General features: G+C 39.1%; 1 protein-coding gene across 1 annotated transcript in view; it reads left to right on the top strand.

The window, feature by feature from the left end:
• LOC126088384 (metabotropic glutamate receptor 7-like) overlaps positions 1 to 23,701 on the top strand; it is a 106,399-nt gene extending 82,698 nt beyond the window's left edge. Inside the window, exons 3-4 of the mRNA XM_049906524.1 lie at positions 20,565 to 20,717; positions 23,445 to 23,701. Of these exons, the coding sequence (XP_049762481.1) occupies positions 20,565 to 20,717; positions 23,445 to 23,701 (410 nt within the window). The remainder of the gene's footprint in view (positions 1 to 20,564; positions 20,718 to 23,444) is intronic.
• The last annotated feature ends 1,445 nt before the right edge of the window (positions 23,702 to 25,146 follow it).

Raw genomic sequence — 25,146 nt, 5'->3', positions numbered from 1 at the left:
CCAAAATACAGTCACCAATTGTGCCGGCTCACACATCCCAGCTGTACTGATGCTGATGGCTCGCTGTCACCATACCATGAGGGTTCTGCATACTATTCCACAGATGTCTGTTATGACATCTGAAGATACCACTCTGAGTAAAGGTGGCCTCATCTGTGAATAAGGCAGATGACACAAATCCCCAAACAGTGGTTGCCTGGTAAAGAAACCAGTGACAAAATGGCTCCTGATTTAGAAAGTCTGTCGCTAGTAAGCCCTGCACACGCTGTGAGTGATAAGTGTAGTAACAATTGTCATGGAGAATGTTCGACACGGTCATCTGGCTTATCTTGTACTGTCTGGCAAGCTGCCTGGTACTGAACGTGCCAGTCGTGTTCTACAGTGTCAATAACATTTTCCTCCAAGTCTCGTTTCTAAATATTTTGGGTACATCCTTCATGATTTCCTGCTTCCTGAAATGAACTGATCTCAGGCAAATGGCGAAACACTGTCACAAACATGGAATACTGTGGGAATACTAGGGATAAGCCTCCTGATACAGCCTTGCTACCTGCCTCCTGTTGCCATTTGCCTTTTTGTAAGTAAATACCATGTCAGCAAGCTCTCGATTCGAATACAGAACATTGTGTACAATGCTGTATCACATCCACTACATAGTGAATGAGCAAAAGAAGTGCACTGAAAACAACATAACCAATTACTGTGGCAGGAAAGAGCACTAGTGCATGACATATCGAGGAACAGTACCACCCTTTAGGAGGAAATCATGCATACTGTAATTGTGGGTGCTTGGTACATCACATATTAGATCACAGTCTCTGTAACAAAGTGTGATTGAATAAATGGTCTCCAGCATGGAAACCATGCATTTCCGGATGTAAGTTCATTAGACTTTTTTGTTCCATATCCTCTCATCAATCAATCCATAGTGGTTGTACATGGTGAATAAAATCAACCTGCATAACTCAAGCGAGGCTGCCCACTGTGATCGAGCGGTTCTAGGTGCTTCAGTCCAGAACCATACGACTGTTACAGTTGCAGGTTCGAATCCTGCCTCGAGCATGGATGTGTGTGATGTCCTTAGATTAGTTAGGTTTAAGTAGTTCTAAGTCAAGGGGATTCATGACCTGAGACGTTAAGTCCCATAGTGCTTAGAACTATTGGAACCATTTGAACTCAAGCGAGAAGTGAGGGCGGCAAGTGATGCCTTCAGTGCAGATGCAGACCAAGCTTGAACTTTTGCAGGAATCGGCAAGATGCTGCGAGTAATAAGGATAATGGGCAAGGAGCACTACATCTGTAGTGTGTGAATAAGTTGAGAATTTGGATCTGACAGGAGGCGTGCTAGGGTAGTCTGTCCACTTGAAATGACCACTGTGTCTGGATGGCGCAGTGGTCTGTACGTCTGCCTAGTAAGCAGGAGAGCCAGCATCGAATCTTGGCCCAGCACACCTCATTGATTTAAATCAATGCCCACTGGCAGCTAATGTGTTTAATTCCTTTGTATGTTGTTTCATGGTGGTTAGAGGATCAAAATGGTGACTGTTCTTTCAGTTGTGTTGAAGGAACAGACAACACATATATGATAGGGATTCCATCAGGTTCTGGAGTTTTGTTGAATTTTAATGGTTTCAGCTGTTTCTCAATGCCACTGATACTAACATCTAATTCACTCATCTTTGCTATGGCAACAGAATTAAATTGGGGCAATACTCATGGTGTTTCCTTTACAAAGGAACATTTGAAAATGGAGTTTAGCACTTCTGCTTCTGTTACCCTCAATTTTACTTCCTGTCATCTTCATGCGCATCTGTACACCAACTTTGGTGCCACTAATGACCTTAATATTCGACTAGAATTCTTCAAGTTTTGTGAATGAACTTATGATAATATCCTGCCATAGTAGTCAATGAAGGCTTCAGGCATTGCCCTCTTGACACCCAAGTGTGTTTCATTCATCATCTCTTTATTTATAGCTCTATGCTTTCTCTTGCACCTGTTATTCATTAGTCTGTTTCTTTAGACTATTCTTTACACTGATTATATGCCATAGAGGATTCCTCCCATCATAAACTATTCTGATTTCTTATACACATATAATTCAGTAGTCTCTGTTTCTTTAGAAGTTTCTTTACAGTGACTATATACCATGGAAAATATTTCCCCTCACAAACTGTACATATCTGCCCCAGTGCATGTTCAACTATTCTTCTAAACTTGAACCATAGTTCCTCTACATGCACCTGTTATGAGCTAAAAAGTTTCACGTTTGTCATTGAGATAAGACACTACTGCCTCTTTGTCTAGTTACTAAACATATGTATATAAAAAACAAAGGTACTGTGACTTACCAAACGAGAAAGTGCTGGTAAATAGACACAATAAAAAACACACAAACACACACATAAATTTCAAGCTTTCACAACCCAAGGTTGCTCCATCGGGAAAGAGGGAAGGAGAGGGAAAGACGAAAGGATGTGGGTTTTAAGGGAGAGGGTAAGGAGTCATTCCAATCCCAGGAGTGGAAAGACTTACCTTAGGGGGAAAAAAGGACAGGCATACACTTGCACACACACACATATCCATCCGCACATATACAGACACAGGCAGACATATGTAAAGGCAAAGGGTTGGGCAGAGATGTCAGTTGAGGCAGAATATTTCTGCTTCTTTTAGTTGCCCTTTGTACTTTGTTAAGCATTGTTGGTACAACTACCTCATGGCCACTGACACCAGTTTCAAGGTGCACATTCTCAAAGAGGTTAGGTCTATTTGTTACCATTAGATCAAATATTTTTCCACCATGAGCAGAATTCCGAACTATATGTTCTAGGTAGTTTTTAGAGAAGGCTTTTAGCAATGTTTCGCAGAATGTTACATCACTAACAAAAAAGTAACTATCCAAACTGACTGTTGAATGATTAAAATCTCCTCTGATGATTACATTTGATTGGGGGACTCAGATACTAGTGATCTGAGGTTTTTTTCTAAAGTTTGAATACATCAGGAGGTGAGTCTGGTGGTTGATAGAAGTATCCAGTTATAATTTCATGCACACTCCTGGTACTGCGTCTTACCCAAATAATCATTCATGCAGTTTCAGTTTCCATCTCGATGGATTTGAGTTTCTAATCTACTGTAACATACACCACCCCCATTTCCCATTTCAATATTTACTTGAATTTTCCCCCCAAAACTCACTGCTGTTGATAAGGGTTTTAACCAGCTTTCTGTCTCAATTATTATGTGACTTCCTGCTTTTTATGAGTGCTTAAAAATCTGGCACTTCATTGTGAATGCTTCATTAGTTACCCAGTTGGATTTTAATACCCTCACCTGTGAGGGGTATTTCTTTGAATCTTACACCAATACTTATGGATCTCCTGTAGCTATCTTTATCTGGACTAGATGGAGAGTCACCTAATCTAAAAAGTCCTTCTGTGCATCTCACACAGTCAGCTACCTGGTTAGCAGCCTCTTATGTGTAGTGCACACCTGATCAATTTAGGGGGAACATACAGTTCTCAGTCCTTTGGCATGACTGCAGGAATTCACATCCTAGCTTATCGCATATCTTTTTAAGTCTCTGGTTCAAGCCTTCTACTCAACTCAGAACAGGGGTCCATGATCTGTTATGGGCACAATACCACATTTTGTGATCTTCCTCGAATGTCCAGGAGAAAGGCTTGTATTCTAAACCTTCTCTGCCATTTGCTGGAACGATCAATGAATGACTTCACATCCCATTCAGCAGACATTGTTTGTCCCAGCGTGTGCTACAATCTGCAGATGGTTGTGCGTTTCCTCACTGACTGCTGGAATACCCTGTTTGTTGTGTTGAATGAGGTCCCAAGGCATACACACTCAGTGCACATTGTGTTCCTTCCCATCCCTTGTTGTCTTTTCCATAAGAGGCATCATTATTCAGTGTATCATATGTTTGAAGTGCCAATGATTAATGGGACCCTACCCTTTTGTGCCTGCTTGCCACTGACATGGGATGGAGAGGTTTGTCCAACAGGTGAAGTGAGTCTCACTGGATCACTTTCACTTTCAGTGAAAAACAGTACCTCAGATTTGTTTGTTAGGGAATGGATGAAGCACCCTGAGCTCCCCATAGTCCCTGTCATCCCCATGCAAGTCACCTAGCCCTACCATTGATGTTTCACTCATGAGTCAAGTGAACAAGTAGTGATGGACCTTGTGCTTCCTGTAGATGAGACAGGATCTACAGGAGAGGGTAGTACTAGAGGTACCTTGGGAATCCTAGTACATGACTCTCAGTAGTCACCGAGCAAGGTGGCACAGTGGTTAGCACACTGGACTCACATTCAGGAGGATGACGAACCCACATATGACCATCCAGATCCACGTTTTTTGTTTCAGGCAAATGCTAGGATGGTTCCTTTCAAAAGCATGGCCAATTTCCTTCCCCATCCTTCCCTAATCTGAGCTTGTGCTCTGCCTCAAATGACCTCTTTGTTGACGGGATGTTAAACACTAATCTCCTCCTCCTCCTCTCTCAGGAGCCCTCCCAACACACCCATTCAGTGCAGCTCCCCATTTCTTGGCAGTAGTTACAGGGATTTCCAGCTGCTTACAAACAGCAACTAATGCATCCTATGGCGGAGAACAGCGTGCACAGTGAGGCTTCAATGTGGCTGGTGCACTATTTTACAGAATAATAAACAAATAACTTTAAACTAAGCTTGCTGATTTTCTTTTAGTTTGTAGGATTTTAGAACTGAAGCGATTAACAGCCAAAACCAGATACCTGTTACTGCAACAGAAATACTTGGTATAAAATTTACTGTCTCTCTGAAACATTTTCGAGGTTATGGTCACTAACAAATTTGATGATAGTGTTAATTTCCTATAAATGCAGACAGTATACAATACTGTTAAAAGAGAAACTAATGTGATATGATATGTGAGTTATTTACATTACCTGCTATTTACAAATGCTGATTTACTACGAAAAGAATTATTCACAACACTTGCAGCTTAAAAAATTTCTCAAAAATTTACATCTGCAAGTATTAAAAAACTCTCAAAAATATATCTTTTTTCACAGTATACAATGAAATTATTTTTTAACAATATCTTGTTGCTGGAAGTATCTAAATAGAACAAATGACTTTTACAGTTTATGATATAGTATGAATTTATCTTGGCACTCTCAGATGTTCAAAAGTAAACAGGACATGAACAGTAGAACATTGGAATCTAGACTTTTGAATCGCACTAATCAGGCACACACTGTCTCACACACAATAAAATTTGAAAGTCAGGTTATATATGTAAATAAACAATGAACTGCTCAGATTTTTTTCTTTAGCTGATTTTGTGACACCTCCTGCACTAAAGTGCCAAAGATTAACTCTGGAGTGTCAGGTTAACACAGGCAAAATTACAAAAATTGTGGAGCAACAATGAAGCATGTCATCCAGTTGAGGTGGCTAACAGTGCTTCAACCTAAGTACAGTACGTATTGGAAATGTGAGCACGAGTGAGTTACCTATACATGATGACATTACAGGTGCCTGCTGTGGATTGCTTCATTTATACATGATGGACATATGTATACCATGTACTTATTTTGTGGATTCCGGTTCTGATATTATCATGTTACCAATGATACAAAAAGGACAAACTAAGACCAGCACATACAGCACCTAAGAGCCCACCATCTTGTATCTACAGAGAACAGACAGAAGTTGTTGTTTTAAGATTTGAATAACCTTAAACAATTTCACCACTATGTACATTATATATGATGCACATCAGTTTTTCCATTTTACCATGTGCATCATATTTGATCACGTGAGGGGCCCTGGTTATTTGCCTATGGTGGGTGCCACATGCTACTGGCAAGTGACAAAAGTTCTGTAATGTTGGTTTGGTAATGGCAGCACTGGATGACAAGCAATCATTATGTGATTACAGTATTGAGTGTAGTGTCAGTACTGTTCATGTTCCTCACTAATACTGGCATTTTGTTTACATAAGTGGCATTGAGTAGTACTTGTTTTCCATAAGACTTTGTGGTTGTTTGATGAACAATGGGTTCACAAGAGAAGAGAATCTGGAAATGATTGGAGGTATCAAGTTTATCTAATGAATCACTGTTGGTAATTCCAATCCAAACTATCATGCTCCTTCCTTGAGCGAGAGTAGTCGTGAAGATGAAGTACTTCCATTGAAGAAAAAAAGGTATACATGCAAATTACGAATAATATGTCCACAAATGGCATAAATGAAGTTTCATCTTCCACTGATGAACACAGTGAAAGTGAGTTGTCACATAGAGAGATATTGTGTACTGATGGGCTCCCTACTTCACGAATAAAGTGGTGTGGTGTGCAGAGAAATGAAAACAATTTTGTTTTTTGTGGTAACTGTGGAGTAGGCAATGCAATTTTGGATGATCTACCTGCAAATATTCATCCTATTCACATTTACAATTTTTTCCTTGAGAAGAAATGTGTGATTTTATAGTGAAGGAAACAAACCGTTATGCTGAATGAAAGATTGTTAATGGAATAATTCCAGAGGTATTATTACCTTTATTGAGATTGACTTTATGGAATGATATCAGCGTTGACGATTTGAGGAAATTTGTGAGACATGTGTTATGGATGGGACTTGATCATAAGCCAAGAATGGAACATTAATGGAGCCAGAATACGCTTTACAAAAACCAGGTGTCTTCTATTGTTTCCCAAAATATATCTGATTTCCTGATCCATTGCATACATTTTTGTGTCAGTGGAAACATAGATGAAAATAAAATATGCTCAAAATTAGCAAGCTTGGGCGTCATCTGAACACAAAATTCCAAGAAACCTTCACTCAAGGTGAAGCTGTTTGTATTGATAAAACAATGGTTCCGTTTTGCAGAAGGTTATGGTTTCGTCAGTACGTTCCTGAAGAACGTTTTAAATACAGAGTGAAATTACACAAAGTATGTGCTATAGGTGGATGTACTTGGCATGTTAAAGTGTATTGTGGAAAAGAAGTTAATGCTATAGATTTAACAATGACAACTGTTTTGGAGCTAATGGAATCACTTTTGAATTCTGGAAGAACACTCCTTGTGGATAACTTCTACACTTCTACAAACTTGGCACACATTCTTCTAGAAAAACAAACTTACCTGGTGTGAACACTCCTCAAAAAAAGAAGGGGAGGTCAAAAAACTATTATCACAAAAATGTTGAAGAAAGGGGAAATGGTGGTTGCAGAAAACAACACGAAGGTAGTTGAAGGAAAGTGGTGTGACAAGAGGGATTACATTTTTTTTATAACAAGCACCAACATGAGCTTATGGCAGTGAAAACAAGAAGAGATGAAGTGAAAAAAATGCAGTTGTTGATTACAGTGCAGCCAAACCCTTTGAAATCAAAAGAAAACCTGTGGCTCATGATCGAGGAAGTCTGTGAAGTGGTACCACAAAGTGGGCTTTGAATTATTATTCAGTACTACTCTTGTAAATGCAAATACTTTGTATGTTTGAGTAACAAAACAAAAAAATGGGTGTCATTGCTTTCCTTGAGGCTATTGCAAATGAGTTACTCAGGACTGACGATATTTAGGAGACACTAATGAAGGGGAATCATGAATCAGTTGAAGCTGCTGTGAGACGACATTGTAACAGCTGTTACCAGAAACCCACCAATGCAAGTGGGCAAAAACATGCTATCAAATATAGTAAGCAGATATCACTGAAGTGCCAAATTTGTCCTGAGAGTTTCATGTGCATGGACTGTTTTTTGTGTTGCACAAATGCTTAAAAATGTAAATTTTTAAATTTGATAATTAAAGTAGTTATATAGCAGGTAGTTGGAGCTTTTATTTGGCAATAATAACATGTTCCTCAGATATATGAGCGTGCATCAAGAGTGATGCACCTGGCTAAATAAAACTTCTAGTTGCATCTTAAATTTAAAATGGACCAAGTGCCTCATATTTGATCACATCATATGTGTCAGATTAAAAACAATTTTTTAAAGTTTCATGAACTACCAGACACACAAGCTTAAATTTTTTAAATAACTTGAAGGAAAAAAGTTAGGACCAAAGTGAAAAAATTACCAAAATGCTGCCTGCAGTCAAATTGTTCATCATCATCATCATCATCATCAGCCAATTCAATCGTTAGATGATGTGGCCTCTTCGAGTCGTGGATTCAGGTAGGCTTTCAGAAGTCTTCTCCAAGTGGGACGGTCTTGGGCAGTTCTCTGCCAGGTGTTACCAGCGATCTTCTTGATGTCTTTGTCCCATCTGTCTGGTGGTCTTCCTCTAGGCCTCCGGTGCTCTCTCGGGCTCCTCTTCAGCACTAGCTTCGTCCACCTGTTGTCTTTTCTTCTTGCAACGTGGCCAGCCCACTGCCATTTCAAGGAACCTGCTCTCTCTAAGATGTCATTAACTTTCGTCACAGACCGGATGTCATCTGCCCTTTTCCTGTCCTTTCTTGTATAGCCCAGCATTGATCTCTCCATGGCTCTCTGTGCTGTCCTAAGTTTCCCTTTTGTGAATGAGTTCAGTGTCCATGTCTCGCAGCCATACGTCATCACAGGAAGAATGCATTGATCAAATACTGCTTTCTTCAGATTTACTGGCATTTTTGATCTGAATACTTTTGAATTCTTCCCAAATGTTTGCCAACCAAGCTTGAAGCGTCGATAGATTTCTGGTCTTATGTCTCCCTTCATATTTATAATCTGGCCAAGGTAGACATATTCACTGACCTCTTCTAGTAGACTGTCCTTGACTTTCACATCTCCAGCTGGGACCCATTTGTTGGATATTACTTTTGTTTTGGAAAGGTTCATGTTCAAGCCAACCAGCTGACATAACAAATTGTTATCGTGGACTTTTGTATTATCGCATATTGCCAAACTTATTTTGGGTTCTGACTTTTTGCATCACTACAGTTTCAGGATACATTTGCACTCAGCATAAATCTGAATAGGATCACAAACAATTAGATAGCCTATGGAAGTCTGCCAAAACTTGTTCCTGAACTTTTGCTCCCTTTCAGGAAAAGAGGAAGTTCAGTAAAAATGAACTTAGTGCTGCCAGCCAACAGTCAAATCAAATGGATTCATTTGACTCATTTTCTCGTGTCTCTAATGAGATCCCTGTTCAGGCCCAGCAGCTCATGTTTTGTGTGAGTAGGTAGTTGTCCAAAAAGGGTTCCCCCCCTTCCTCCCCCCTCCCTCCCCCACTCCACCCCACCCCCATCCCATCCACTCCCAAAGAAATAGTAAATAGAAGCAAAATTCTTGAGAAGAAGAATTAGGAATAACACTTACAATAAAATTCCAAATTATTCTTAAAACATTATTTGTTTAATAAAATGCTAAACAATATAAAAAATCATTTCCACAACACGAAAACTTTGCAGCACTTTGTGTGCCATGAATTAAAAAGTACTTAATAAATCGAATCTGAATCTAGTTTATCACAAACATTGCAGTAAACAAGCTAAATAGAGATATGTTTGAGCTGATATTGCACCATTGTTGATCTTAAAAAGTCTTGAATTGGCATTAAAACTACCTTCATTAGAACAGAATGGTGCAGGAATAATAACTGCAAGCAAGCAAATTGCACAAATCCTGGATTCAGTCATTTTATCCACTTATGTCTTTTTAAAAGCTCTACAATTTCCCTCAAGTTTTTTGCCTGCTCTTCAAAAGCTGCAAAAATATGTCTATTATTTATCAGTCTCTCCCCCTAAAAATCATTTCTCTAAATTTTTATAGTCAGATTGATGTCTGTAGGATGTTATTGAGTAAATTTTTACAACAATTAAAAATAAAAATTTGATGTACTGATTGTTATGAGTAGCACAATCAGTTGGTTTAATACTTCAGAATACGGTTTTCTGAAAACTTTTCAAGGCCTTTTGAACATGATGTCTCTGTTATTACCTTGAATGAGATGTTTTAGAGTTTTGTGCTGCCACATAATTTTAGGTTCTTAATGATCAAGATCAGCAACAGCATGAACATTTTCATGCCGAATTCCCACAAATTTAAAATTATGCATAAACATCAGTAGATGCTTATATTTTTTCATTTGATTTGAAGACACATATATTAGATTTCTACAATTCTGAGTTTAAAATTTCTGCTGGAGAATAACTTCAGTAGCACTGTTAAAATAGCACTCGAACCTTTGCAATTAATCATCACATTCAGTTGCTTTTGGCGATGCCATGCTATTAGTTCCCTTTTCAGTAGAAGAGTCATACCAAAACTATAGCAATTGTTTATAAGTTGTCCTTATAGCGTTCACAGATTTTACTCATACTGCCCATTGTCGGCTGCTACTCTCTCATTGGCTGCATATCACAAACAACTGACACACCTTCGTTTGTTCCCATCATACCTCATGGCAAGTGCTGACAACATTCCTGCACAAAACACATACATACACCACTGTTCCTAGTTTTGACTTTTACCGACTGTTGTAAATAGTGACGAACAATATTTTACTGATTACTAAAATCTCTATTATGTGTATCTGTTATTGGGTGTTCTCCTGAGGGATATCATGCCAAATGCTAGCTGAATGGCACGTTAGATCATCAAAATCCTGAGCTGGTTGGAAGGCACTGCCCGTAACCCTCAAAACGTTCTCAACTGGAAAGAGATTCAATGACATTGCTGACTGAGGTAGTGTTTGGAAAGCATGGAGACAAGCAATAGAAACATTTGCCTTGTGCTGGTGAGCATTATTTTGCTGAAATGTAAGCCCAGGATGGATTCCCATAAATGGCAACAAAATGGGCTGTAGAATATAGTCAAAGTACCGCTGTGCTGTAAGGGTGCCGTGGATGACAATGAAAGGGGTCGTGCTATGAAATAAAATGGCACCCCCGACCATCACTCCTGACTATTGGGCCATATGGTAGGTGTCAGGGAGGTTGGTACCCCACCACTGTCCGAGGTGTCTCCAGACATGTCTTCACTGGTCATCAGGGCTCAGTTCAAAGTAGGAGTCATCACTGAAAACAATTCTACTCCAGTCAATGAGAGTCCAGGTCATGACATCTCTGGAGACACTTCGGACAGCAGTGGGATAAGACCTGACTGCCATCTGCCATACAATCCGACAACCAGCAGTGATGGTCAGGGGTGCAACTTCTTCCCATACCAGGGCCCCTTTGGTTTTCATCCACAGCACCCTTAAAACTCAGCAGTACATCAACAATATTCTATGCCCTGTATTTTTCCTTCTGGTGTGTATTTGTGATGCACAGTTCCATGGACATCAAAGAAGACACTCAGTACCACCTCGATTTTGCTTCACACCTGCCACACTTTGTTTGGCCTTGGAGACTAAGGATGCTTCCAATGTGATGACTGTCGTTTTATTTCTGGGTGATACCCGTACACCCATGACTCGTTCCAGCAACAACAACTTGGGCATGAATTTCGCAGCCACTCAGTAAATGTTCTAATCATCACACAAAATTGCATGTGCAGAATCTTTACTCACTCCAACCTCTTGGGCAGTTTCCTGCACAGTCAAACAATGATCTGCAATCACCAAATTTTGCACCCTTTCAACAACAGCTGCACTCAGAGCAGCTTGTGGCATGCCAGAACGCTGGTCACTTTCCGCTGATGTGCATCCATTTTTGAATTGGTGAACCACTCCTTAATTTGTGTTACACCCATTGCATCTTCTCCAAACATCTGCTGAATCTTATGAATTGTTTTGCTTTGAGAATCACCAAGCTTTTGACAAAATTTGATGCAGTATCTTTGCTCAACACATTCAGTCATCTTGAGAGAATTGGTAATCTGACAAACATGTTGTGTAGCACATCACTTAGTGACTGACAAGCAGTGACTGACACACTGGATGGCAGGGATAAAATTCATGCATGTGCATAAAGGTCTCTTCCTTTGCAGTGTACAGTGGCACTGCACTATCATCTCTATTTTGAGTGGGAAAATCAAAGGTCAGATACTTTTGAGATAGACCTCCTACGACATTGTGCTTACTATGACTGTGAGCTTCCCTCATAAATGAATGATGACTGGTGTTATCCACATTGGAACATAAACAGATTCCGTAATCTGTACTTCTGTCAGCTTGTCCTGGCTTCACTCTGCCTGGATTGCAGTCTTTGGCCTATCATACCAACCATTTATTGTGATGCTTTCTGAGAAAACATCAGCTAAGAAAAGTGAAGTAAAAAATCTGTCTACATTAGGTAATCAATGACTTTATCACACAGAAGTAATACTTGTTGTGTCCTTGATATTTTTCTGGGAATTCACCTAAAACCAATATACACTCCTGGAAATTGAAATAAGAACACCGTGAATTCATTGTCCCAGGAAGGGGAAACTTTATTGACACATTCCTGGGGTCAGATACATCACATGATCACACTGACAGAACCACAGGCACATAGACACAGAAAACAGAGCATGCACAATGTCGGCACTAGTACAGTGTATATCCACCTTTCGCAGCAATGCAGGCTGCTATTCTCCCATGGAGACGATCGTAGAGATGCTGGATGTAGTCCTGTGGAACGGCTTGCCATGCCATTTCCACCTGGCGCCTCAGTTGGACCAGCGTTCGTGCTGGACGTGCAGACCGCGTGAGACGACGCTTCATCCAGTCCCAAACATGCTCAATGGGGGACAGATCCGGAGATCTTGCTGGCCAGGGTAGTTGACTTACACCTTCTAGAGCACATTGGGTGGCACGGGATACATGCGGACGTTCATTGTCCTGTTGGAACAGCAAGTTCCCTTGCCGGTCTAGGAATGGTAGAACAATGGGTTCGATGACGGTTTGGATGTACCGTGCACTATTCAGTGTCCCCTCGACGATCACCAGTGGTGTACGGCCAGTGTAGGAGATCGCTCCCCACACCATGATGCCGGGTGTTGGCCCTGTGTGCCTCGGTCGTATGCAGTCCTGATTGTGGCGCTCACCTGCACGGCACCAAACACGCATACGACCATCATTGGCACCAAGGCAGAAGCGACTCTCATCGCTGAAGACGACACGTCTCCATTCGTCCCTCCATTCACGCCTGTCGCGACACCACTGGAGGCGGGCTGCACGATGTTGGGGCGTGAGCGGAAGACGGCCTAACGGTGTGCGGGACCGTAGCCCAGCTTCATGGAGATGGTTGCGAATGGTCCTCGCCGATACCCCAGGAACAACAGTGTCCCTAATTTGCTGGGAAGTGGCGGTGCGGTCCCCTACGGCACTGCGTAGGATCCTACGGTCTTGGCGTGTATCCGTGCGTCGCTGCGGTCCGGTCCCAGGTCGACGGGCACGTGCACCTTCCGCCGACCACTGGCGACAACATCGATGTACTGTGGAGACCTCACGCCCCACGTGTTGAGCAATTCGGCGGTACGTCCACCCGGCCTCCCGCATGCCCACTATATGCCCTCGCTCAAAGTCCATCAACTGCACATACGGTTCACGTCCACGCTGTCGCGGCATGCTACCAGTGTTAAAGACTGCGATGGAGCTCCGTATGCCACGGCAAACTGGCTGACACTGACAGCGGCGGTGCACAAATGCTGCGCAGCTAGCGCCATTCGACGGCCAACACCGCGGTTCCTGGTGTGTCCGCTGTGCCGTGCGTGTGATCATTGCTTGTACAGCCCTCTCGCAGTGTCCGGAGCAAGTATGGTGGGTCTGACACACCGGTGTCAATGTGTTCTTTTTTCCATTTCCAGGAGTGTAGCACACAATTAGATGAGAAAGGAATGGTGAACCGGGAAAGAATGAATGGTTCCCAAAAAGAACGATCACCAATGAACTAATTTTTTTTCTCAAAATCTGACTGTCTCCTAGACCAAGTGGAGCATATGTGATAGAGAAATACTGGCCATTCATGAAGATATTCAAGACTTCCAATCATATGTGGAGACATGTCTATTTGTTGTGTTCAGTGGCCACAAACAATCAATTTTGCTTTTAAAAAGCCAAGGGAATCATTTTCACCAAACTGTTCAGACAGCTGGAGTTTATTAGTCAGTTTGCAACAGACATTAGCCATATTAAAGATGCCAACAAATTGGTGGCAGACTTTTTCCTGACTCAGTGCCATATCTGGTAGTTTCAACCATGATCAGATGGCTTCAGCGCAAGCTGCTGACACACACAACTTCAGAAACTCCTCAAAAGCTGAGATATGAGTTTGAAACTCAAGCAACTGCCCTTCAAGATTCAAAAACTCTCTTGTAGTGTGACATCTCCAAACAACAGCTTTGCCCATACCTGCCTCCTACTTTCTGAAGGCAAGTGTTCAACTCAATACATGGTCTTGCCCATGTTGGAGCAAACAGTACAATATGTGTGGCCTTATGTTAAATGAGACTGTTGCACTTATGTGATGGCATGTACAGAGTGTCAGAAAGCTAAGGTAGGCTAGCATGCATACAATCCTGTTTGATGTTTCTCCAAACCCTCGCAGCGCTTTGCATGCATGCATGCACATTCATTTAATGTTCCCACTATCCACAGCGGGTGGTTAATCATACATCTTTACTGCAGTTAATAATTACACACACTGGGTGGAAGCCTTTCCCTTAGCTGATATCTCCGTAGACTGTCACTAAAACCTTTTTGACTATTTGGATTGGTCACTTTAGACATCTGAAGCATGTTACTACAGAGCAACAAAGTGGACTATATACAGTTATGGAGGATGACAATGAACACACAATGAAAATTCTCCTAAATGGCAAATGGTGTCATTAGGGAAGATAAAGCCTGCCTACCTGAAGACAATCCATCAGATCAATGCAGCACTCATGGACCACTGCCTGTGCCAAAGTACACAGCTGACCTATGGATGACATCCTTACCAGTGTAACTTTCACCTCAGTTGAACATTGCTCCTGTTTGGCAAATACCATCTTCAGTTAGTGTAAGGGCCAGCAAGGTGGTACGTCATAAGTACCTCCACATTCCCAGAGTTCCACTTTGTTGGGTTGGGAGAGACAGGTGGGAGTGGTATGTCATGTGGTGGCAAGATTTTTTTGAGTGTTAAACTTAGTCACTGACAGAGACAGCTCATATTTTTGACTTTCTTAACTGCAGTTTACTCCTATTTGTACATCCATGCTGTTTGGACTTGATCGTAATTTGTACTTTGTTTTGTGTATACTGCTCAGGTAATAAATAAATTTTGGTTGTTCTTTTGTGTCTGTGTATATGTCCTTATTGTGGTTAACATCTCCACAAGCTGAAACACATATAGATGTACTGTCTACACACAGACTGCTATCTCCCATTTTTCATATGAAAATATTGCTGTGACATAGTTTTACTGAATGTTGGACATGTCATAACCAGTGGTTTGACTACCAAATACATTGTCGATGCATAAGCAAATGTATAAAATATATGTCAAATTAAAAGATACTATGCATCCAACTTTCACAAAAAACAATAAGGAATCCTTCACTTATCTTACCAAACTGAAGTTTCGAAAAGCCTGAGGGAAGTGCCATCATTTATTTATTGTAGTCCTTGGCAAGCCATTCAGATGGTACTTCGTATTGCTGTAATTTTTCAGGGAACAACAAACACTTTGAGCATGTGGAGCCAGGATGTGACTACCCTTCCTTTCAATTGTCCATAAACCCACAATGAAGAATCTTGAAAGTGTTAGTTACTGCACTTTGGGACAATTACTCTCTTTTAGCAGAAAACTCACTAGTATAGTGCAGCCAACACATTTGAAAAAGAATGTGTCCCAAGAACAAACATTTTTAATATCCATCTGTTTATTACTCCACATTGAATTGATGTTATTTGAAATAATAGTGTGTAAGTGGAATGACCCAGCTTTTAATTTTAGAAATGAATGCTGCATTGTTGTGATGTATACATCCATCCATTTATTGACATATTTTGACAATAACTTGAAATTCAACACTTCTTCAATTTACTTGGTGTAATAATAATGGTTTTACAATGTTCCTCAGAACTGAAATTAAACTCACATGGTAAAACATATGACAATAAGAAAATACACTCACAGGCTTTAGAAATCAACATATTTGAAACAACTTGCAAATATAAAGTCATGAAATAAATACTGATTAACATGGCAGCAAGCACGAACCCTAACTGTTCCCTGATACAAAACCGTACATGAGTGACTCACCTCCATTTGGCACTCTACCTTGACCGAACATATTCCTACACAGCTGAATTACAAACTGCTTTCAAAGACAGGAATATAAACTGTGATTTGCACTGAATGAAACTGGGATACAAACTCATATATTACTGGGAAATCCAAATTGCATAATTTTTCAAAATTTTATTGTATTTACTTTAGTTTCTAACTGATGTAGACATGTAAGGTTGACAATTTTTCTGGGGTCTTCAGGTCATTGAATTTTGAAATACAAAATGTTCTTGCTGACATAAAATAAATGAGGGAACAATAATACCCATTAAGTACTTAACTATATAGTTCTTTTGCAAAAAAACAGGTATTACAGAACTCCCAACTGAAGTGGCATAGAGATATTCAAAAGGAAATATGGTGAGGACAGGATCACAGTTCTGAAACCTGAAATCTAAGGAGGAGCATCTGTGACCAACTAACTTATTATTAGACATGCTGAATTTATTTGAGACTCAGAATCAGAATTTTTATTATCCCCTAACATACAAAGTCAAGTCACAGATCTGATGTACTAGGGACTCGCCAACATTACATTTACATTACAATTACAATTTGTATATACAGTATTACAAAAACAGTATATCAACACTGCAGTTTACAGGTATTATAAAGTAATATATAACAACACCATTTACATAGTGAACATATTTTTACAATCATTTATTTGACACAAAACTGCTAAGCTTAATTTACAGGTGATGTTTCCTTGCTCAGACTTCCACATCATCATTCATAAATTCTTCTATGGAGTAATAACATTTCTCTACTAATAACTTGTGCAGCTTTGGTTCCAGTTGCCCTAGCTCCATGCTGTTTATCTGTTTCTTTTTTAGCATGTTGTAGATTTTCATGCCCGTATATTCTGGGGTTTGTGCATATAACTTTAACCTGTGAGTAGGAAGCATGAAATATGTCTGATTCCTAGTGCTGTATTGATGCTTAAAATAGTTGTCTATGAATAACATAGGGCTACTGTATACAAAAATAATCAGTTCATAGATGTACAAACAGGGGCACTTAATATTCTTAGATTTCTTAACAGTGAGCAACAAGATTCTTTTGGTCTTGTGTTACACATATTTCTAACAATTGATTTTTGTAATTTTAATATCCTAATGATTTTGCCTGTATTACCCCAAAAGATAATGCCATACCTTATAACAGCTTCAAAATAGCTGTGATAAATACTTTTCTTATCTCCATGCTAGTCAAATATAACAAAATCTTCATAGCAAAGGTCAGGCTGTTTAACTTATTTGCTAGGTATTCTATATGTGAAGAACAGGATAAATTTTGGTCCAAATGTATTCCTAAAAAATTAACCCAATCTGATTCTTTTAGTTCCTGGTTTCTGCAGGTAATATGAATTTCATTTACCTTAGAGTTTTTAGTTTTAAGCTGTAGTAAATGTGTTTTTCCAATATTCAATTTTAACCCATTTAGTTGGAACCGGTTTTCTAAACTGTCTAGTAGATTTGTGACAGTTGAGGGAATTTGTTCTGAGTGATTGCTTTTGATGATGGCAGATGTATCATCAGCGAATAAAATTGAGTGTGAATTTATGTTTAGTGGCAAGTCATTTATGTAAAGTAAGACTAAAATCGGACCCAGAATTGAGCCTTGTGGAATGCCTTGTGAAATAATCATCCATTCAGAGAAGAAATTTCCCTTGCTTGATGATGTAACTACTCTTTGTTTTCTCTTTGTGAGGTATGGCCTGAGCCTCTCTAAAACATGACCTGAGCTGTAATATAGTGTTCTCTATATCTCCTGCTGAAATTTCTTTAAATTTGTTAAAGCATTCTTCCACCTTCTGACCTAATTGTACTTTTTCGGTATAACCATCTACATCTGCAACTGACTTTGATTCATTTATAAAAAAAATTGCTAAAAGATTCTGAAATATGAGCAGGATTAGTTATAGTTTTATTTCCCACCTTAATTTTGGAGATAACTTGGCTGTTAGTTCTCATCACCAGTTCTGATTTTACGATGGACCAGCCTGCCTTCCAGGAGTAATGTTTTTGCAGCATAGTATGGGCTCTCTCAAAGGCATGGGGCCTTTAGGCTGGTGCCTACTAGTCTCAATTGGTATAAAAAAAATTATATATATATAAAAAAAGAAAGATGATGAGACTTACCAAACAAAAGCGCTGGCAGGTCGATAGACACACAAACAAACACAAACATACACACAAAAATCTAGCTTTCGCAACCAACGGTTGCCTCGTCAGGAAAGAGGGAAGGAGAAGGAAAGACAAAAGGATATGGGTTTTAAGGGAGAGGGTAAGGAGTCATTCCAATCCCGGGAGCGGAAAGACTTACCTTAGGGGGAAAAAAGGACAGGTATACACTCGCACACACACACATATCCATCCGCATATACACAGACACAAGCAGACATTTGTAAAGGCAAAGAGTTTGGGCAGAGATGTCAGTCGGGACGGAAGTACAGAGGCAAAGATGATGTTGAAAGACAGGTGAGGTATGAGCGGCGGCAGATTGAAATTAGAAATTAGCGGAGATTGAGGCCTGGCGGATAGCGAGAAGAGAGGATATGCTGAAGGGCAAGTTCCCATCTCCGGAGTTCAGACAGGTTGGTGTTAGTGGGAAGTATCCAGATAACCCGGACGGTGTAACACTGTGCCAAGATGTGCTGGCCGTGCACCAAGGCATGTTTAGCCACAGGGTGATCCTCATTACCAACAAACACTGTCTGCCTGTGTCCTTTTTTACCGTAATCCAGTGGACACAGGCAGACAGTGTTTGTTGGTAATGAGGATCACCCTGTGGCTAAACATGCCTTGGTGCACGGCCAGCACATCTTGGCACAGTGTTACACCGTCCGGGTTATCTGGATATACATATATATTTATTGTAAAGCAAACTTATGTTAAACTAACAGATTACACATCTCTACAAAATGTCGTATTCATGATCTGGAGGCAGCATGTTGAAAAGAGAGATTCCAAGAAAAAAGGATAAGTTGTTGTGAATACCACATCCAAAATTAAAACAAAAAATAATTGTCAATCTGGCTGTAATGCTATATCTGACAGAAAACTTAATGGTTTTCCTCAAATGAAAGCTTTTTTTTCTCTTCAGAGTTACCTGTTAAACATTAATGTAATTAGAGTAGTAGATATGTGCCTACTTCTAGCAAACAGAAGTTTCACAGTTATTGTTGTAGGAAGGTAATTATGAAGCAGACAGAAATACAGAAAAAGGCTGATACTTAATATACATGATGAAACAGTGAATTGTGTTAGGAAAGTGTTTCATAATACACATGAGTATCTGAATTGCATTGCATGTGTTACACAGATAATTAGTGTTTATGAAAGTAGCTACTGTTCTGCTAATCTAGTTATGTTAATTTATCAGATATCTATGTACTAATACAACACAGTAGCTTAATGATGGTTATTTATTATTATAGTGTCAATTTCATGTGTTCAGCATCACTAAATGTTCTATGTTCTCCTTCATTATTGGAGCAGTAGATCATGATTGATTACATGTATCATCTCTGGTAGCGTCTAAATAACATGATATAGCAAAAATATTAAAGAGTCATAAAACTGTGGCCAGTAGTAGCAACAGTAGTTTTATTTGCCCACAGATCACTCTTGTAATGATGTTGGACATGTCATGGTATTACAATATAAGAACAATGAAAATAACATAATTAATATATACAGGCATTCACATACTTACAGGTCTAGTTTGACAGGGATGCGACAGGTTGTCAGATGTGGCCTTATGGTAGGAACTGTCCCAGCATTTGCCTGAAGTAATTTACAAAAACTGTGAAAGAAATTATAATTCTCATAGCATTATATTAAGAAAGTATCTCATGACGTATACTAATATTTGAAATGTAATGTTTTAAATGATTAATGGAAAATCTCATATAAAGATGTGAAACAAATACTAACAAAGAGATAGAGGGGCTGGCCAGTACTTACCTCAGCTCAGTACAGCCGATAGATACACAAAAAACAGAATCTTGCTACCCTCCCTGTTTTCCTTTCCCTGTTGCTTCATAACCTGGGTTGTGAGTAACTGAATCCACTTTCCCTTCTTCTCTTTCTTTCCCCTCTCTCATTCCTGATGAAGGAACATTTGTTCCAAAAGCTAGGAATGTAAATTTTTGGTTCTGTTTTTTGTGTATCTATCGGCTGTACTGAGCTAAGTACTGGCCAGCCCCTCTATCTCTTTGTTAGTATTGTTTCACAAATGTAATGTTTTGGCTGATTTTTGTTATACCTAAAAATTTTGACCTATTACTTACTAGTTGCCTTAGTTACAGAAGTCATTCTTCTTAAAATGTGACATCCTCATGATCTCTGTTTAACAGGAGCTTTTCTCAACATACACAAGCAAGGCAATGGGTTGTATGACTGTGGGCAGACAAGTGTGAATGGAGTAATAATGTCTGAAGCTATGTCATGGATGGCAAAAAATCTCAATGAAGATGGTGGCAGATCCTTTCTACCTAATATAACACTTGGTACGTTGTTAACCATATTGCAAGATAGTTTAAGAGAAAAGTGTAATTGTTTAGGCTTAAGTCAAGAGGAAAAATCTGTTATCATGCTCTAGATTAGACGTCTTTGCCTTTTGCAAATGTCTGCTTGTGTCTGTATATGTGCAGATGGATATGTGTGTGTGTGCGAGTGTATACCTGTCCTTTTTTCTCCCTAAGGTAAGTCTTTCTGCTCCCGGGATTGTAATGACTCCTTACCCTCTCCCTTAAAACCCACATCCTTTCGTCTTTCCCTCTTTCCTGATGAAGCAGCCGTTGGTTGCAAAAGCTTGAATTTTGTGTGTGTGTTTGTGTTTGTGTGTCTATCAACATGGTAAGTTACATCATCTTGTGTGTGTGTGTGTGTGCCGTGACTTACCAAACGAGAAAGTGCTGGTAGATAGACACAATAAAAAACACACAAACACACAGACAAATTTCAAGCTTTTGCAACCCGAGGTTCCTTCATCAGGAAAGAGGGAAGGAGAGGGAAAGACGAAAGGATGTGGGTTTTAAGGGAAAGAGTAAGGAGTCATTCCAGTCCTGGGAGCGGAAAGACTTACCTTAGGGGGAAAAAAGGGCAGGTATACACTCGCACTCGCACACACACACACACACACACACACACACACAGTATTTTTTCTATACCTAATGCAGTGGGTAACTGTTGGCAATGCCAAAAGGAAATAATGATTACAATTTAACTTTGAAATATCTAGATATTAGTATTGACCTGGAATTGTTCAGTTTAAACCACTATTGTCAAATGCAATTTTAGAAGACTCACAAGCTCAAGAGCTTGTCAGAAGGTGGAAAGACAACTGAAATATGAGTCAGAGCTCACACAGATAACAAAACTGATTCTTTAGTACAAAATAAAGCAAATAGTTAGAATGCCAGCCATTTGAAACAGAAGTAGTAAGTGATACAACGTTATCCTGACTGGTAAAAAGAGATCCTAACTGACAGTAAGAGTTGAAGCAAAATGGGTCAGCAATACAGCAAAATAAAACTGCAAAGAAGAAGCAAACCAAGAAAGAACTAACAAGGAAATGGAATAGGAACCAATGGCAAAGACTGTTAGGGGAAGGGAGGAGGGCATAATAGAGGAAGAAACAGACAGCAATATAAGTGATTACTATTGTTTTAACACAAGATGCAGATTAGTGCCCATCATGTCCACATGAAAAGCCAAGCACATGTTTTATATTAGTTGCTAGATCATATAGATGGCTACACCCTTGAAGGAGGAAATTGTACCACTGCTAAAAGTGGAGTAGGTCACTACGTGGGATGTATGTTACACATTTTGCAGTGAGAATAATCACAAGTACCAGTATAGATTAAGAAGAAACAAGGGATGATGATGATGCTGCAGAGATTACTAAATACTGTTCTGGAAAATATGGGGAGAAGAAGAATTTCACTGCTTCATTTCAGAATGTGATAGCCTTCGAGAAAAAGCTAACTGACATGTAATAGGCCAGGGCACTAGTTAATGACAAGAGGAATACGCTTTATTTTTAAAAAAGTTGATTGCTCTGGAGCTGTCTCTCATATCAGAAATTTGTCTGTAAATAGGGCTCATAGAGGAATGAAGAGAAGTTATGGCAGTTGCAATACTGGGTGTTATTTCTGTGCTGAAATTAGCATCTGAACAGACATTACCATGGAAGTTATGGTTGAATGGGAGGGTGTATTTCATAATCTGAGTCTTCCTTAAGAACAAATATATTTTGTGTAATGACCTAAGTTGTTTCTAGTTTTATGTTGTCCATATAAGCTCTGTCATCACATCACATCACAATTCTAAAAATGAACATTTGTACATTCTGATATGAAGGTAATGAGTACCATTTATATTGGTTTAAAGAAGAATTGTAGATGTATTTATGAACAACTACCAGTAAAGAAAGTAACTTTCTTTTCTAAAATTGAATCTATCTGAAAAATGACATTAATGTGATAAAGTTCAGTAAATAAATAAAATAAATTTTCAATCGCGTTTACATGCCTGTTGATGGCTCATTGCCTTTACTATTTGGTGAGTTGTTACCTTTACTACATATTTTTGCTTTCTATCAGGAATTTCTGTTACTATAAAATAAATCATGATACGTGACAACAAATTTTAGAGTTTTCTGAAGAGAATTAGCACATCCACAAAGGATAACATTTTAAAAATTGCATTCAGGAGCTTCTTATCACTGACTAGAAGCTTACGTCTCTGCATAAATATTGCATCCTATACCCATTTGAACCTGCTTACTGTGTTCAAGATTTGGTCTCCCTCCCTATCTCTCTCCATTAGCAAACTGACAGTTATGTCATATTAACTGATCCCTTCCTTTAGTCAAGTTGTGGCATAATTTCCTTTTTCTTCAATTCAAATCTGATTGTAACACATGATAAGTCAATCACCAGCTATCAAGTTGCATTATTCCATGTTTTAGTACTCTTTCTTTTGGTACATTATCAGAAAAACAAGCAATAATGTGAATGTATTTGCAACATGACATATCCAAGCAAATTTTTTTATGCACAATAAATTTCAAGCATCCATTGCGTTTGGTGAGCTGTCATCTTTTCAAATATTGCATACAGTGGATTGAAACAGGTGCATTTCATTTTACTAATTTACAACTTGTATTTATATTAGTGTACATATGTATTGAATGTGTAAATCTAATGGAAAGTCATTTTTATTTTAAGGTATAGAGGCATTTGACAGCTGTGAGAGGCCATGGGTAGCATTGACACAACTGAGTGAATTTCTTCCTGAACTTAAAGGAGAAAATTTAACAAAACCAAATACTTCTGATGTAAGATTGGGGATAGTTGATGGATCTCACATCACTCAAAATGTTGAAGTACAAAACATTCTCAAAAAATTTAGCATACCAGTGATACCTCTTGAACTGAGTGCTGTGTATATAACACCAAGTGAAAGGGGCATGGCAAGTAATTGACATTTAATATTAATTACCAACTTATACTGTAATTACTTAACTATTTTTCTGCAATCACCAATAATTCATATTGTACCTGTTTTACACTTATTTCCATAAGTTGTGAGGTCCTTCAGAGCAATGATCAAGAAAAGACACAGGTATTGAAGGGAGCCTTGGCAGCATTGTGAGATGTGGCACAGTGATAGGTACAAGTTATACTAGAAAAACAGCCATGGGCTGTGAATGGAACTTTTTTTAATATCCTTCTGCTTATGGTGTAGATTGTAAGGAGTGGGATGCCCTATCATGGAAATATAGGATACACTATTGTTATTCATATTTCAGATTGGACTGTGTATTATGACTTGCAGTAATCCCTAGTGTGGTCGATGCATATTCAATCATGTCAAGTATGGGGAGTGAGTTAGCCACTCTAGATCCACGATGACTTCATTTTCCAGATACTTGTCCATGAGGTCAGCCCGGTATTGGTGGGTATTATCATCCATCAGATGGAACCCAATTCAAAGTTTAATGTAATAAGACTGACATAATAGTGGAATGGGTAATTCCTATGGATCACTGCTATCACACTATCACAGTATCCCTGAAAAACATGTTCAGTAATATATTTGCTTGTAGCTTGATGCTGCTTCAGATGAGATCATTAACAGGACAATATCAGTTAGTTTTCACAATATTTGCAGGTTTTAACATCTCTCAGTTCCAGATATAGAAAGGCAAGAATTTTTCTCCAAGCTAAATGCTGATCCATATGTGAAGAGGAGACTGTTCTGTGTTCATTTATATCCTGCCTTTTCTTGGAGTCATTCATGTTGAGTTAGATATCACATTTGCTTAGCCATATGGCACCTTTGTTTGAAGGGAAAATATCAGCAGATCACTCTTGCTAGAGTTGCACTCCAGATTTCCCTGTTGTCGTATCCAACTGACTCTTCAAATAAATGCTGAATGAAAGAATCTTTGGCTTTAAAAGCAACTGTTTTGTGACTAAAAATAGAAATATGATGGAGGGATGGATTTTGTCCATATCATCAGAACAAAGGAAAGAGATGCAGATTCTGTATAAAATAGCCAACTAATACAATGGACAAGATATTATTTTCCAAGAAGCTAATAAATACTGTTAAAGTGTATGAAATCAGCATATGAATTCCACACTCAGTGGTATTGGAATTAAAGCATAACCATTAATGTGAATCAAAGATCAGAACATGAAAGAAGGAGGGAAAAGATGAAGTAAAATGCAAGGGTTTTGTGAAGGAAGACACAATGTGAAATCATAGAGCAACTACCTTACTGAAGGTGGGGAAATGAGTGCCAAGAGGCAGTTAAAGAAATGAGAAGATGGAAGGCAGATGGAGAGAAAAGTAAATAATACACAACAGCACAAAAGGCAGGTGAACTTATGTCTTATAAAGCACCAAGAATTAAGCTTTTAT

This window comes from Schistocerca cancellata, chromosome 6 (genome assembly GCF_023864275.1).
Source record: "Schistocerca cancellata isolate TAMUIC-IGC-003103 chromosome 6, iqSchCanc2.1, whole genome shotgun sequence".
NCBI classification, from domain to species: domain Eukaryota; kingdom Metazoa; phylum Arthropoda; class Insecta; order Orthoptera; family Acrididae; genus Schistocerca; species Schistocerca cancellata.
Note: the sequence above shows the minus strand (reverse complement) of the source record. Positions and strands in the feature narration are given on the sequence as shown.